The 15,683-nt window shown below is 36.8% G+C and overlaps 1 protein-coding gene and 2 pseudogenes across 3 annotated transcripts; 2 read left to right on the forward strand and 1 right to left on the reverse strand.

The window, feature by feature from the left end:
• Positions 1-2,951: 2,951 nt before the first annotated feature.
• LOC143611976 (mechanosensitive ion channel protein 8-like) lies at positions 2,952-5,959 on the forward strand. Its single transcript, XM_077086067.1, has 5 exons — positions 2,952-4,459; positions 4,553-4,676; positions 4,750-5,043; positions 5,128-5,330; positions 5,411-5,959. Exons 1-5 carry the CDS (start codon positions 2,952-2,954, stop codon positions 5,703-5,705), a joined length of 2,424 nt encoding a protein of 807 aa, XP_076942182.1. The 3' UTR covers positions 5,706-5,959.
• Positions 5,960-8,976: 3,017 nt separating this feature from the next.
• Positions 8,977-11,394, forward strand: LOC143611977 (uncharacterized; annotated as a pseudogene). The gene is made up of 5 exons (XR_013149874.1): positions 8,977-9,088; positions 9,900-10,151; positions 10,215-10,358; positions 10,446-11,139; positions 11,227-11,394. The product of XR_013149874.1 is annotated as an uncharacterized LOC143611977 (transcript).
• A 1,346-nt stretch (positions 11,395-12,740) lies between these two features.
• On the reverse strand, positions 12,741-14,973 carry LOC143611966 (mitochondrial import inner membrane translocase subunit TIM50-like; annotated as a pseudogene). The gene is made up of 10 exons (XR_013149871.1): positions 14,744-14,973; positions 14,535-14,623; positions 14,293-14,329; positions 14,099-14,160; positions 13,918-14,031; positions 13,715-13,819; positions 13,525-13,623; positions 13,293-13,449; positions 13,114-13,216; positions 12,741-13,027 (listed from the first exon to the last, which is right to left on the reverse strand). The product of XR_013149871.1 is annotated as a mitochondrial import inner membrane translocase subunit TIM50-like (transcript).
• Between the last annotated feature and the right edge of the window lie 710 nt (positions 14,974-15,683).

Consider the following 15,683-nt stretch of genomic DNA (forward strand, 5'->3'; position numbering starts at 1 on the left):
CACCCACTCAAAGTGCCGGACCTTGGCAATGGCCATGGGGTGCACCTCTGTCAGGTGCACACCGTGCCTCTCTAGGACACGGTACACAAACTTTGTCAACGGAAACCTAAGGTTCCCGTAGACAAAGAATGCAGCATAAACCCCGATCTTGCCACTAGGGGCATCGTACACAGTATGGTGGGGCTCAGGAAACTCAGGCTCGAGAGACTCGAGCATGAACTTCCTGACGATATACTGGTACAGCTCGACAGGAAGAGAACACTGGCATTCGCCAGCAGTCTTCTGATCATCAGCATCGTGAGAAGACATGGTGGAAGAAAGAAGAGATTTCAGAGTAATGCTTTACTGAAAAGAGAAATTCGCCGGAAATTACTGGAGAAGAAGAGATGAAAGTGGAAAGTGTGAATTGCAAATAACCCTCTCCCCCTTTATATAGTAATCGCAATTAATGCGATGAAATTAATACGGAAGAGAGAGAAGTCAAAGGTGCAATGAAACTATGACACGTGGCAAAGGCAAGCTGGCAACAGCTGTCAAAAGGACGTGTGCCAGAGATTTCGCGGCTACGCGCCCGGAATCCCGTGCCCACGCGCCTGAAAAAGCAACTGGAATGACCACATAATGTCATGTCGCCATAACTTCTGGCACGTCCTGACACAGTCAGAAGAAACCGTCGCACGACGTTTGAGGTATTGGGTTGTTATCCATCCACCAACTCTTCAAATTTCAAAATTTAGAAAATTTTTTTTTTGAAGACTAAGGTTCAAAAAAGTAAGCGGGAAAATACCCCTTACCTTGGCAAACAAGTAACCATAAGCCGGGTGTGGGTACAGTGTAAAGGCAAAACCCTTCACATACCTAACACCCGCAGGGAATTGAAGCCAAAATATTTGGCAACCAAGTAACCATAAGACGGGTGCGGGTACAGTGTAAAGGCAAAACCCTTCACATACCTAGCACCCGCAGGGAATGGACGCCAGGAATACCTTGGAAGTAAAGTAACCATAAGACGGATGCAGGTACAGTGTAAAGGCAAAACCCTTCACATACCTAGCACCCGCTGAGAATTGAAACCAGGAGGGATCTTCTGGGCAATGCTTGTGAAAACGGAAATAATATCCCCGCATAGCGGGAACATCGAGTACTACGTTGTTTGAGGCTCCAAGATGGAATTGGTGGTTTAAACATAATTGATCACTATGTTCAAAAAACTACCAGAACCACAGGGAGAATCCGCACAACTAAGACTCAATGCTCCTGACTTGCGAGGAGGTTACAGACCTACCCGCATCATACCCAAAGACCAAGCAGGAAACTCGGGAATTTCTGCAAGTGACAAGGACTTCCGCGGGAAGAACCCCCATGGAAAACCTTACAAAAACCCCTTTTCAAAACCCTTTGCTTAAGTCCAAAAGTTCACCTCACTTTATTAGACATTCGTGAAAAGAACATTGGACTGGGGGGACTTGAAGAGGTAGGTCTCAGCAGGGCTCAGTTGGTCCCGCATGACTCACCTTGAACAGGGATGTCTGCGCAAAGACCATCTACTCCCGCAGGACCCACCATGCTCAGAGAAGCCTACGCGCAGTATGCAAGCTGCATACGCAGGGAAAAGCCTCCCAATGGTAAAGTAACCCGCCTGTTCCCGCAGTTGCGGATACAAGCCATCAGGGAAGGCTACCCGCACAGCATAGCTACACGCATAAGGCTTAACACTTACAAATATTCAGTGTCACCTGAAAGAATGAGCAGAGGCGGGAGGGGGAAAACTCCCGCCAAAATGGGCCAGTCTATGATGGAGGATCTTTTGCGTGATACCTGACGAGGTAAAGACAAAAGATCTGACCAAGAATGCGACAGCTCACTGACAGCAGTGTGGCAGACAGCACGCTACAGCACTGTGACCAATAGCCGCCGCCTGCCCACCAACTCCTGCCAGACCACGTGCCTAGCCTGCAGTTGGTAGAAGACGAAGAGTGCACGGCACGCCTGCTCTGTGTCAGCCGCTACCTATCCACCACTCACAGGTAGGGCACATGCATAGGTTACAGTTGGTAGCGTGTTGGGCCGGCTAAACCCCTTGGAAACCCACCTTCGGCTATAAAAGACAGCAAATGGTATTATCATTTCATCATCTACTATCTCGTATAACTTACTTGATAATTGCTCTAATAGTATTCATATACTTTTATATTTAAAGAGCAATATAGACTGATTCTCACGCCGGAGGGTGGTCACAAGGAGGAACCCCCCCCTTCTCAGTGACGAGCTTACGGTGTCTGTTTTGCAGGTTCCTTGAAGTACAACTTACTCTGCTGGACCTAACATTCGTGGGAAACATTACTTAGCCCCCAGATTACCCATAATCTGCCCGGGGTCACTTAGTGTTTCTTCAACATGGGTTGAATCACGCCTTTAACACTGTCAACACGTGTAAGTGGCATTAAACATTCACAGACAGCCAGACAGGTAACCATAGATGTATAACTTCAGACCACCTAACAGTATTTTATTATTATTACAAGGTTATTATTGACTCACAATCTCACATGGACTACACGAACAGAAATATAGAAATCACCAACTAAATGCATATATAAGTTTAGACGACAACATTTTATTTATTATAATTGCAAATTATTGTATGGGTTTGGATCAAATACAAATGAAATTAATGTGGTAATTATGAAAATCAAGTAGAGTAATTATATATACAAATAGAGTAATTATATACTTATATCATAATTAGCACTTTCCACATAATTTTATTATTATTACTATTATTTTAAGTTTGTTTATTACTAGTATCAAAGCTAAAAAAATAAAAATAAATTATCGCTCTGTTGTGGATTCATATTCGTGCAATTTATTATTTATTGTTAACACTGCAATTACAGTGGATCGACTGAACAATCAGTGTTTGCATGCATGCAATTTGTGTTTGTTCTTGAATGGATTTCAACAACAGATCAACAATAACAAGATCTCCTCGTCACTCCGCCTCCACTTCTGAATTCATCGTCAAGATCGACGATGACGCCGAACGAGATGCAACCTCAAAGTTCATCGGAGACTTTTTACAACGCCCCAATAATTCTCCCATGATAGATCCCAAGCTTTTGAATTCAAGGGATCAAAAGGTTTCCTTTCAACCAATCGATCTTGATCATGATCATGATATCGACTCGCAGTCATCGGATGAGGAACAACAACAACTTAGACAGAAATCAAGCAATTTAAGCCGCGAGGACAAAGGCGCGGGTGAGGTCTTGAAATGCACATCCTCGTTTCAAAGAAAGGCCACAATAATGAAGACCAAAACGCAACGATCCCGGTTACTAGACCCGCCACAAGTCCAAGTAGAGGTTCCGCTTGCGTCCGGTCCAGCTGGCAAGTCAGGACAGTACAGATCAGGAATGCTCCCACGCGCTTCCGGGATATTAACTAGAGGGGAAAACGAAGAGGAAGACGATTCCTTGTTTGAGGAAGACAATCCTGATGATTTCAAACGAACTAAACTAAACGCGTTGACGTTGATTCAATGGATTAGTTTGATATTAATCCTGTCTGCGTTGATATGCACGCTTACGATTGATGACTGGAAGCAGAAAAAGGTTAGGGGACTTCATATTTGGGAATGGGAGGTTTTAGTGCTTGTGTTGATATGCGGTCGCTTGGTGTCCGGTTGGGGTATAAGGTTTATCGTTTTCTTTATCGAGCGAAACTTCCTTTTACGCAAAAGAGTTTTGTATTTCGTGTATGGGATCCGGAAGCCCGTCCAGAATTGCATTTGGTTAGGTTTGGTTTTAATTGCTTGGCAGTATATGTTTGATGAGAAAGTCGAGGGGCATAACCGGTTCCTGAGGGTTGTGAACAAGTTAATGGTGTGTATGCTGGTGGCCACATCATTGTGGCTTGTGAAAACATTAATGGTTAAAGTACTCGCGTCTTCGTTTCACGTCAAGAAGTTTTTTGATCGGATTCAGGAAGCTTTGTTTAACCAGTATGTGATTGAAACACTCTCCGGGCCGCCATTGGTTGAGATCCAAAACAATCGAATAGTAGCTGACAAGGAAACAATAGGGGTAGTTAATGATCTTCAGAATGCGGGTGCTAACATGCCTCCAGATCTCGGGGAGAAAGTGTTTCAAATAAAGAGCGAGAGGGTTATCGGGAGTGGAAGATCACAAAAGCTGCCTCCAGCTGCCGTCAAGTGCGATGAGAAAGAACAAGGGATAACAATTGATCATTTGCATAGGCTTAACCCGAAGAATATATCTGCTTGGAACATGAAAAGATTGATGAGAATTGTTCGTCTCGGGACATTAAGCACATTGGATGAACAGTTAAATGATATGAATTCACAAGAGGATGAATCGGTAACACAAATTAGAAGTGAAATTGAAGCCAAACGTGCTGCACGCAAGATTTTCATGAATGTGGCTAAGTCTGGCTCCAAGTATGTTCTTTTATATATGTAACACATTTTCTCATGATTCAATGATCATGTCACTTGATTGAGATTCTAGAATGGGAAGTTCGTTGTTTTCAGGTTCATCTATCTTCATGATCTGATGCGATTCTTGAGAGAAGATCAGGCTGTGAAAACCATGGCTCTGTTGGTAGGAACGCCCGGCGATGAAAGAGTTAGCAAAGCGGCTTTGAAGATTTGGGTGGTAAGAACTTGAATCTGATATAAATTCAAATCCATAATCACTTGATTGCAGCTAATAATATGCGAATTTACAGGTGAACGCGTTTAGAGAAAGAAAAGCACTCGCCTTGACACTAAACGATACCAAAACCGCAGTCAACAAACTGCACCAAATGGTGAATGTCTTAGTTGCCATCATCATTGTGGTAATTTGCCTTCTGATATTGAACATAGCAACAAGCAAGTTGTTAGTGTTTATAAGCTCCCAGATTGTAGTGGTCGCGTTCATCTTTGGTAATACGTGCAAAACCATTTTTGAAGCCATCATCTTCTTGTTTGTCATGCACCCATTTGATGTAGGCGATCGTTGTGAGATTGATGGTGTTCAGGTAATAAAAAAAAAAATTTAATGCACATTGATGGTAATATACATGCATACATACCATATGTTCTAAAACTTTAATGGTTTTCAGCTTATTGTAGAAGAGATGAATATATTGACTACTGTTTTCCTGAAATGGGACAATGAGAAGGTTTACTTTCCAAACAGTACTCTTGCGACACGAGCCATTAGCAATCATTATCGTAGTCCCGATATGTGGGATTCAATTGATTTCTTCATCCATATTACTACTCCTCCCGAGACGATAGCTGTCATGAAACAAAGAATAACCAAGTAACAGAGTTACATTTATTTGTTTTTAAAACTTTAGTTATCATTATTCCACATTAACACATGATTTGGGTTATTGGCAGCTTCATAGAGAACAAGAGGGATCATTATTATCCAAATGAAATAACAGCGGTTTCATTGAGGTTGGAGGACATAAGCAAGATCAGATTGCATATGTGGTGGAGGCATAAAATAAACTTTCAAGATATGGGAGAGAGGTACATAAAGAGAGGAGCGGTCATTGATGAAATGGTTAGAATCTTTAAAGAACATGATATCGAATACAGATTGTACCCGCTTGATATCAATATCCGAAACATGCCTCTTCCACCCACTACCTCTTCTCGGATGCCCCCAACATGGGAAGCTCCTAAATGAGTATGAAAACGGTAACGCTTAGAGAAGTTGTTGAACATGTACGGTGATCATTAAGCGCTCAAACAAGAACTGCTTGGAGAAATGAAGGATGTCATTGTGCACAAAAATGGGCTGGAATGGTGTTTGACACTTGAAACCATGAGGTCAACCAAATAATTTGTTAATTTTTAACATCATCATATAAAGATCTGCATGTGTATGGCCCACACATCAAGAGGTCCATTGTGGTCATAGAGTACCTTTCCTAGGACATGAACTCAAGCTGTATCTCACCATGTTTAGGGTTGCATCCATGTGATCATTATTTTTCTTTTTCATAAAATGACTTGCAATCTCTACTTAGGCTATGTAATGACACAAATATTAGGCCTCGTGCGTCGAATGTGTGAGTTATACATGTTTCCATACTAGCTTTTAATTTGCCAACCGGATGTGTCCCAGTGTTGATGTGAAGATCATCTTCACCATCAAACTGGTTTACAATCAGAAGCCTTGTTTTAGTTGCTGGAAGGTCCAAAATGTATTTCTTATGATAGAAATATGAGCCCATTAGTTACTTCAATTCCAACAAAAAAAATGCTTTAATTCTCCCAAATCTTTCATCTCAATTTCTAAGATTGTTTTAAAAATTTACCCATGTGACTTGCCTAGAACTACAAGTAAAATGGTTGAGGCATCGTGTTCGATACAAGATTGTTAAAACAGATTTTGCGTATTCACCATAAGGGTGTGCCCGTGTCCTACAGTACAACTCCTCTTGAAGGAGTTAGCTGTGTTGTTGCAGATGATTGAACGAGTCTAAATTTCATTTGAAAATGTACATAAAGACTGCTGGAGAATACTTGGTATGTTTTTTCAATAGTGTTTTTCTTTTGGTTTCTTGAGCTAAAGTCTACCTTATATCATAGTCATATAAAAAAGAGAGCTGCCACATAATTTAGCTATATTAAACGAAAAATAAATTGTATTAAACGTTTTAATGGGCAATTTAACGCTAATTAAAACGGCTTTGTCATAAGCGACAAACTTGTTACACTTGTACCGTAGGACGATATACTTTGGTTCAAGGTTTGTATTTTGTTATCAGAATAATGGCTCTAGCTAGTAAGAGGTCATGCTTATCGGAACATTTTAGCTTATAAGGCAAAATATTCTTTTGTAACCATGTCTCTCATCTTCGACTATATAAAAGTGTCATGTCTTTTATGTATATCAAGCAAGAAAAGTTGTACACTTTTCTTAACTAAGCAAGTGAGAAGATTAAAAGTAGAATCATCATTTTACAATAAAGTTTAGCAGCTTACTTTATTAGTAACCTTATTTCATTTTACAATACGATATCTTCACCAGTCAATCTACTTATTTACTTATTTATTAGATATAAAATTGAAAACTTGTTTTAAGGTTTATATAAATCTATTAACTCATTATAAAGTTATATAACTCATCAAATATATATATATATATATATATATATATATGGGTGGGATATAGAGAGAACTCCTTTTAAAGAGAGAACTAATAAAAACTAAAAAAAACTATTTTTAACTTTTTTTAAAAAAAATTTTTACGATTTTTTTTTCTTTCCTCCTAATAAAATGATATTGTTCCTAAAAAAACGGCGATGTAGTGCATATGTGCACTAATGTGTATTGCATATATAGAATAGTGTTTTATTGCATATAATACAACACAATTGCATTATACAATACACACTATTGAATATATGCAAATACAAACACTAATAATTGTACTCAAAACAAACTATCACATATACGTAAAACAACACTAATGCACATATACACTATAATGTTTTTTTGGTATTTTTGTATATAATATAACACTATTGCACTAATACAATATAAAATATTGCATATACGTTATTCAACATTATTGCACATATCAAAATACTCACTAGTGCACATATGCAATAAAAAAAGTCGATGTATTGCATATGTGCTGTACAACGAGTTTTTTTTTATATTTTTCTGGTAAATGGTAACAAAATATAAGAATAATATCCAAAACGGAAATTTAAAATATTTTTTTATTTAGTTCTCTAGTTTCTCTTTTTAAGAAGGAGTTCTCTCTTGATCCTCTCCCTATATATATATATATAAAATTAAAAATACATAATTTAATTATAAAACTAAATTCAAAACATGATGATCATGTGAAAACACAACGATTACCATATAATTTTTTTAATGACAACTTTTCAACACGTAAATTTCTTTCTTCACCTTTTAATTAAAAGGTTTTAAACCCATAACCTTACCTTTATAAATGATACCATACTAGTGAACAAATAATTACCATAGAAATAGATAAAAAGATAATTTTTTTTTCTTTTGGTCTAATAATATGGGATGATGATTGAGGATTTGAATCTATGAGATCTAAAGTTCAAAACCTGACTCAATAAGTTTTCGTATTCTGTTTAGGAAAGACTCGTATGGGTAGCCTTAAATGCTATTAAATCTAATCTAATCTGACTATACTATTAAAGCAAGATGATTTTTATGCATGACATCATCATAGGGCCTCCACATAGGGTGTCACGTAGATGTTATGTGTGCAGTTTTTTATTTTATCAAGCCAATCAATTATGTTATATTTAGAAATCTCAACAAATAAGTTATAGAAATATTCTAGATGAATGAATATATATATAATTTCGTTAAATATCACATTAGTATGCTATAAATTAACCTTTGAATATGTTTAAATGTCATGATTTTAACATTTCTCTTAATCACGTGGGTCACTATCCAATGTTGTATTTAAAGAGGTTTTCAGAGATTTATAAATTGTAAAATTATGTTTATCATTATTTATATAAGATTAATCCACAAGTTATTTTATTATGTATCCTATTAAATTTAATATTTTTTTGTATTTCTTAACAAGTATGTATTACATGGACTTTATCCAACCAATAAATAAAAAAAAATAGAAGCATGAAAGATGCTATTGGTTTTGCCAATTGGCATTTATCTAACCCACTATACTGTCCAAGTGTACACATTCATGCGTAAGAGAGACAAGAAGAGCACTATAAATTCATTCCAATTCAATCCAGCATCATTTCATTTCAATTCAATCCGCAATTAATCCTATCTTTCTACAATAAAATAATGAGTTAGTCTTCAACTTCTAGTTTTTCACTTACTCTCAAATTCACACTTTATTTTCATCACTACTCACTATATCATAATCAAATTCATAACCGATCATAATGTTGCGTGTCTCATTATTATTATTATTAACCTTGCAGGATGGCAAAGAAAGCTAGCGTTGATACGGCGGCCGCTGATATCTGCCGCCGTGAGGCCGGTCATCTTTCCACCAGAAAATTCGCTCACCGTTTCGCTAATTCTGAGGTATATATATATATATATATATGATATATATACTTCCTTTTAGTTCACTCGTGTTATTGTCGATTTGTCGTTACAGTTAATCGAGTCGTGTATATGCCATGTATTTGCTTGTGTATGTAGATGTGCTAATTGTATGATGTGTATTTGCTCAAGTTGATCAATCTGATTGTGCTCTAGGGAGTTGTTAGGTTTGTTGAGTGCATATATAACATACTTCAGTATTGATTTGGTTGATGATTCCAGTTCATTTGAAGTTTCTGTTTAATTTCTGCTAGTATATGACTTCAATTCAATATTTCAGTAGATATTGATTTGTTAATATGTATATATGTTGCTATGTAGATGCTTATTTTAAACCTCTGTAGCGCCTTGACAAATCGATATGAATTCAGAATGTTTATACTGATTTGAGAATTAAGCTATTGAGGAGTACTTTTACAGTAAAATTATTAGACCTAATATTCCTTGAAGTTTCCTTGTGCGTATCCGCCTTGTAAGTTATGTCTATCTTTAATAAATATCCTACGTACGTAATCATTCATCCGTGTATGTTACACATTACATTACTCGGTTGGATACTAATACGTTATATAGATACTTTTAAACTGCACGTATTCTAGTGGCCGGTCCATCTGTGTACAAGTTGCAGGATGGTCAAAGATTGATGCTTTTGTTTTGATTGATTCACGTTATTGTTATACTTTATATAGATTGACAAAGAAGGATATCATGCTGTATAACACCTTACTGTTAAACGCATTGCAACATCTAATGTTTTTACAACACTTTTTTAACTGTTTTCATGTTCCAGGATTTCGTCATGAAACTTGATCTTGCAAGGAAACTGCGAAAACATACAGGATCTGTCAACACCATGAGTTATAACGCACTCGGGGATATACTTGTCTCTGGTTCGGATGACAGGAAAGTTATACTTTGGGATTAGGAATCCGGGTCTGTTAAACTTTCCTTCGATTCCGGTCATAATAAAAATATCCTCCAAGCAAATATCATGCCGGAAACTGATGAGAGAATCATTGTTACTTGTGCTGCTGATGGACAGGTATAAATTTAATTTCTTAAACTTCATAATAAATTCCGATTTATATCATTGATTTGATTCTAGGTGAGGCATGCAAGTATCTTAGAATGTGGGATCGTGGAGACGAAATTACTTGGGAAACATCAAGGAAGAGCTCATCAGCTAGCCAATGATACCGTGAATCCAAGCATCTTCTACACATGCGGTGAAGATGGATTAGTTCAACATGTTAGTCATCATCGAATATATTTACTACAGGTTAAAATTCACATATAATATATAATATATATTAATTCATTCTACATATTTTTGCAGTTCGACTTAAGGACAAGAGACGCCACAGAACTTTTTAAATGCCAATCTGTGCGGGGTAGAATTTTCACACCTGTGGTTCATCTGACCGCTATAGCTATAGATCCACTAAACCCTAACACATTTGTGGTGGCGGGATCAGATGAATTCACTCGATTATATGAAGTTAGAAAATGCAGATATGATGCTTCAACCGCATTTGGTAAACCCATTGACCATTTCTGTCCCGAGCATTTATTAGGTGACGAGAATGTGGGAATTACAGAATTATCCTTCTCGGATCAAAGTGAACTTCTAGTTTCATACAGCGAAGAGTTCATTTATCTTTTCTCTAAGAATATGGGACGGGGGCAGCGATATAAATTCAATTCTAGATCATCATCATCTGACCATTGATCCTGATTCAGAGATGGAAGTTGATTCCAAACCGGGTCCACAAGCTTTCAAAGGGCACCGGAATTGTTTGACAGTTAGGGGTGTCAGCTTCTTTGGAGGTAACGAGTATGTCGCGAGCGGGTCCGATTGTGGACAAATGTTCATTTGGAAGAAAAAAGATGCAAGACTTGTACGCGCTATGGAAGCAGACACACAAGTGGTGAACTGTATTCAAGGGCATCCACATACACTTATGCTTGCTAGCTGTGGTATTGACCGAGACATCAAAATTTGGACACCAACAGCACTTGAAAAAGCACCTGCCTAACTGGTATCAACAGGGTATGTATACATGTATTAAATAATATACATTGTGTTTTAATTAATGTTACTGAGTGTTTGTTTTCAGTTGAGGTATACTACCAACTTTTGGAGGGTGTCACCAAGAGACACGGCACTTGAATCGATTGCAATGAGAGATCAGGGATTCCCGAGACGGTCTTTCGAAGAAGGTGAGGCGATGGAGTTGATTGTAACTATTGATGACAGCAGCTCAGATAGCGACGATGAATTTTAATTAACTAGTATAAGAGTTGGAAGAGTATAGATGAGTAAGTTTTAGGAAAAAGGTAGAGGTGCAGTCATCGTAATTTCTTACTGGCTAATTTTCAAAAATGATTATGTATATATTTTGGGGCTAAATATGTGTTTAGTTATCTGTTGCCTTAGTTTTTCATGTACAAGTTTAAGTGCTTGAGCCTAGCTAACTGTCAACCTGTCTTGTCTTCCGCCTGGGGGACCTGAGAGGCGGTAGTTTACCCTTTCTTGTCTTCCGCCTGGGGAGGTGTAGGCGTTCGTGCAACAAGAGCAAGTTATATGCATAGTGAATCGTTGAATCTTATCTTGAGTTGTTAATGGTAATGAGATTTATAGCATTAACAGTAAGTCGAGAGAAATAATAGGAACATTATTAGATGTGAAAAATAGATATCATGCATGTTAGTGTAACAGCTTTATTTCAAGGGAAGTATTTGAAGATAGTATGTATTTTACAAGACTAAAGACAAGATGTTTGCTGATTTTGGGTAACCGATGTCTAAATGACTGTAATTACTAAATATTTTAGAGTGGAGAGCTACACATGATACCAATTACGTCAGGGTGTGGTCTTTTGTCGAAATGAAAATGGTGCGTACACATAGTACGCCCGCCCTCCATCAACGTATTTTTTTACGCGTCCGTAACTCTTTCTTAGCTAGGATGAGATAGGATAACAGAGCAAATACAAATATTAGTTTCTTATTTCTTTTTTTAAGGATCAACGAGGCAAATGATCTTTATGTTCCAATTTTTGCCTCCTTTTCCTCTTAATCAAACTTTTTTTTTATTGCCATACTCATTAAATGATCTTAGTTTATTTTAAAGTAAAGTTCTAGGGTACTTGTGGGTATGTGTTACCAATGATTTTGAGGTTTATGGGTACTTGAAGATAGAAATGAAATGACAATGCAGGATCGGTCGGTGCATTGGGTAATACCCTTGAGTGATCCTAGATGTAAAAATATAAGATTAAAAAGTGGATCTCTTATTCATCGAATCAAAAGAAATGCATCTTCTTGGTTCTAATATATTTATTTAGTTATTTTCAGTATTCTTAGTTTTATCACAGCGAATGTGGAACACACATACATCTTTCTAGGCATGTTACGTATTCAGATTTTAATTACACGCAACACTCGTGTAACGAAAACTAATACTACTATAAATAAACCATTTATTTTGTAAAGCATTCCTGCACGCAAGAGGAAATTCTTGCTTCTTTTCTAAAACTTAATTTGCAATCCCAATAAACACTAAAACTTTAAATCATAATAAATTGAGCTCCCAAAAGAGAAACATTAAAGAAAAAAAAACTACACTCGTAACGAACAAAACTAGTAGTTTGACATTATCTCTACACAAGAAAACCTTCCAACTATAAGCAAAAGAATACGCAAGTTAAAAGCCATGTACGAGTTTTTATTCTCGAGGGGTCAAAAATGTGTCATGGCAAGAAATGAGATCCCGGTTTTTCCCTCATGATATGATCTAAAGTTTAAATCAAATAACAATCATTATAGTCGTAATTGTTTTCAATCTCAAATCTGCATCTTTTTATAAAACCATCATATCAAAATTTCCACAGACGTGGCTTCTGCACCTGCCTTCTCCTGAATCATCACAATAAATATCTTGGGTTATCATTTATTTAAGAACCCACAGCCCTTAATAACAAAGAAAAACAGCTCAAATTTACCTCTGATGTTCTTTATTACGTTCAACAAACTCTTTGGCTATATCACGCCCTTGGTATGAAGCTAGTACAGGTCGAATATCAGCAGGCCTATGTCGGGCAACATCTGTGATTACAGGTAAACATAAGTCAGATGGATACATCAAATACTATTTAACTAAAATATTATATAAAGATGTTACATTCAAGAAATGGGATAAGATCCAGAAGTGCAGTGTCGTCAGATTCACATTTCCATGGTTTTATCGGGACACAATTCTCTGACTGAAGGCAACTCTCAACAGCATTACCGCTTATGTACATAACCCTTGACGGATCTCTGTTAAGCTTCGACAAATCCTACAAACACAAGCGCGCTTTAACACGTATTAGAGAATCGACCGCTTTGATAAAAGCATAGGTGTAACAACATACTCTGTAGTGCTTCCCATCTTGATATCTAGTTGCAGCCCTTGATAGCCTATACCTAATGCAGTGCTTTTCATCCAATCTATCAACAACAGGATCCACATACTGCACACGTACACAAACAGAAGCCAAGAATGTCAAACTCAAAAATACAACCTCCTCAAAGTAAATCAAAAAGGGTAATAATGGAATTTACCATGGGCTGCTGATCAGAATACACTATGATTTCATAATATTGAGCTAATTGTTCCAAAAAGTCATCCACTCCTGGTCTTTTGAATGTTCTCCAACCTCGGTCACGCTTTATCCGCACACATCGTATCAAAAACAAATGTCAAAATGACAAAATTGCCCCACCTTGTTAAAGTGCAAAAGAAAATGAAGAAATTTATTATATACCTTCCAGTCAGAATATAGCAGAGTTTCGTTAAGGTCAAGAACCAATGTGAACACATGCTGTTCTTGCGGGTGCAAATCTGGTAGAAGCATCTCTGATGAGGGTTCAGTAAAACCCTAAAAAACAATCATGGTTGAGGTGATTATAAATAAACGTGATAGAAAATATACGGATTATACACACCCGAACATGTTCTTCTGTAGCAGCGCGCAGATCCAAATAAAGCTCAGTCAACTTGGCAGGAACTGAAATAACATGTAACAAAACCACAAACACGAGTAGATGATATAAAAGACTGATTATCAATGTAGCGATCGCATCAGAATAATCAAGAATGGTAAAATGTAGTGATAGCATCAAAATAACGTAATTAGGACCTGTCATTGCAGCTGATTTTAGCGTAGCTTGAAAATTCTGCATCATAGATAGGTAGTACATGTGTTAGAATTTGATGCTTCACATTCCATTACCATAATATGATGACTAAGATAACTTTTTAATACATAAAGATGTATGTTGTTCAATCAAGTGAGCATACGCAATTATACCGTATGACTAAAGTAACAGTTACCAATTGTTAGTCAAAATTGAGAATGAATTTATACTAAATAATACTCACGTCAAAAGAAGAAAAATCAAAGCCTCCAGAAAGTTTTGCGGATTGACGCAAAGCCTCTGTCTTGGCATCAACTTCTTCTAAAGTGTATGCTGAAAAACAAGAAGAAATAATATATATTTATTTGCATTTTGTGTAGTTAGTTGATTGCGTTTCAATAAAGAATTTTGTAACCGGATTCACATAATATTGTATAGAGGGAAAAGAGTTACCATAGGTTGCATAACCAGCAGTGGCAAGACCTCCAGTAAGTGCTGCAACAAAAGTATACTTGAGAAAGCCCCCCCCCCCCCCCCCCCCATGGTTTTCCAGCTTCCAATGGCGGTGGAATTGCCTGATTACTGAGGGAGATGATTGGTTCACTGGGACCGTTTGCAGAGACACTTGAATATAATAAGCGAATACAAGAAAGTATTTGTCTTGATCGAGTAACCATCGACATTGAACTCTTCTGACCATTACAAACAAATCAAAAATAAAAAAGAATAGAATAGAAATCAAAGCTTACCTGCTGGCTGTTTTGGACTCGATTTTAGGGTTTGGCAGGTGGAAATCCTATTTTTGATTAACTTTTTTGCTTTAACAAAACTTCAGTTTTCACCTTAAACTTTATATGTTTATTAAATTTAACCCTACACTTTAACACACAACTATAATCTTACAAAATTGTGTATACAAACTCAACTTGTCGATTTCTCAAAATTACATATAAATAAATATGTGTTTATATATAGATAATAAACTTAATATTATTTTATAGTTATTTAACTTTTATTTTATGTAAGATATATATTTTTTTATTTTTCCACCTCGTGAAGCTAAGGGAAAACGTCTCGAGTCACGATTCCATACTTTTAAACCTTGATTGACAATCTGATAATAACAAGCCATACAAATAGCTAACATTTTAAGAGGATAAAACATTTGGAACTTAAAACACTTGATGAACCCAACTTTATATAGCACCAACCCTTTCATCATTATTAGCCTTATACCAAACTGCCACCACCACATGCTGATATGGAATACCTCGTTTGCAAATAGAACATAGTTTAAACACTTGACAAATAAACACTAGGTTGATACAATAAACAATTGCATACCTGTGAATTCTCACCTTCTACAGGTACATGTCTTCCTAACTAAGTCAAC

Source organism: Bidens hawaiensis, unplaced genomic scaffold (assembly GCF_021521415.1).
Source record: "Bidens hawaiensis isolate Kalapana, Puna unplaced genomic scaffold, B.hawaiensis_p1.1 tig00032833_1, whole genome shotgun sequence".
NCBI classification, from domain to species: Eukaryota; Viridiplantae; Streptophyta; class Magnoliopsida; order Asterales; family Asteraceae; genus Bidens; species Bidens hawaiensis.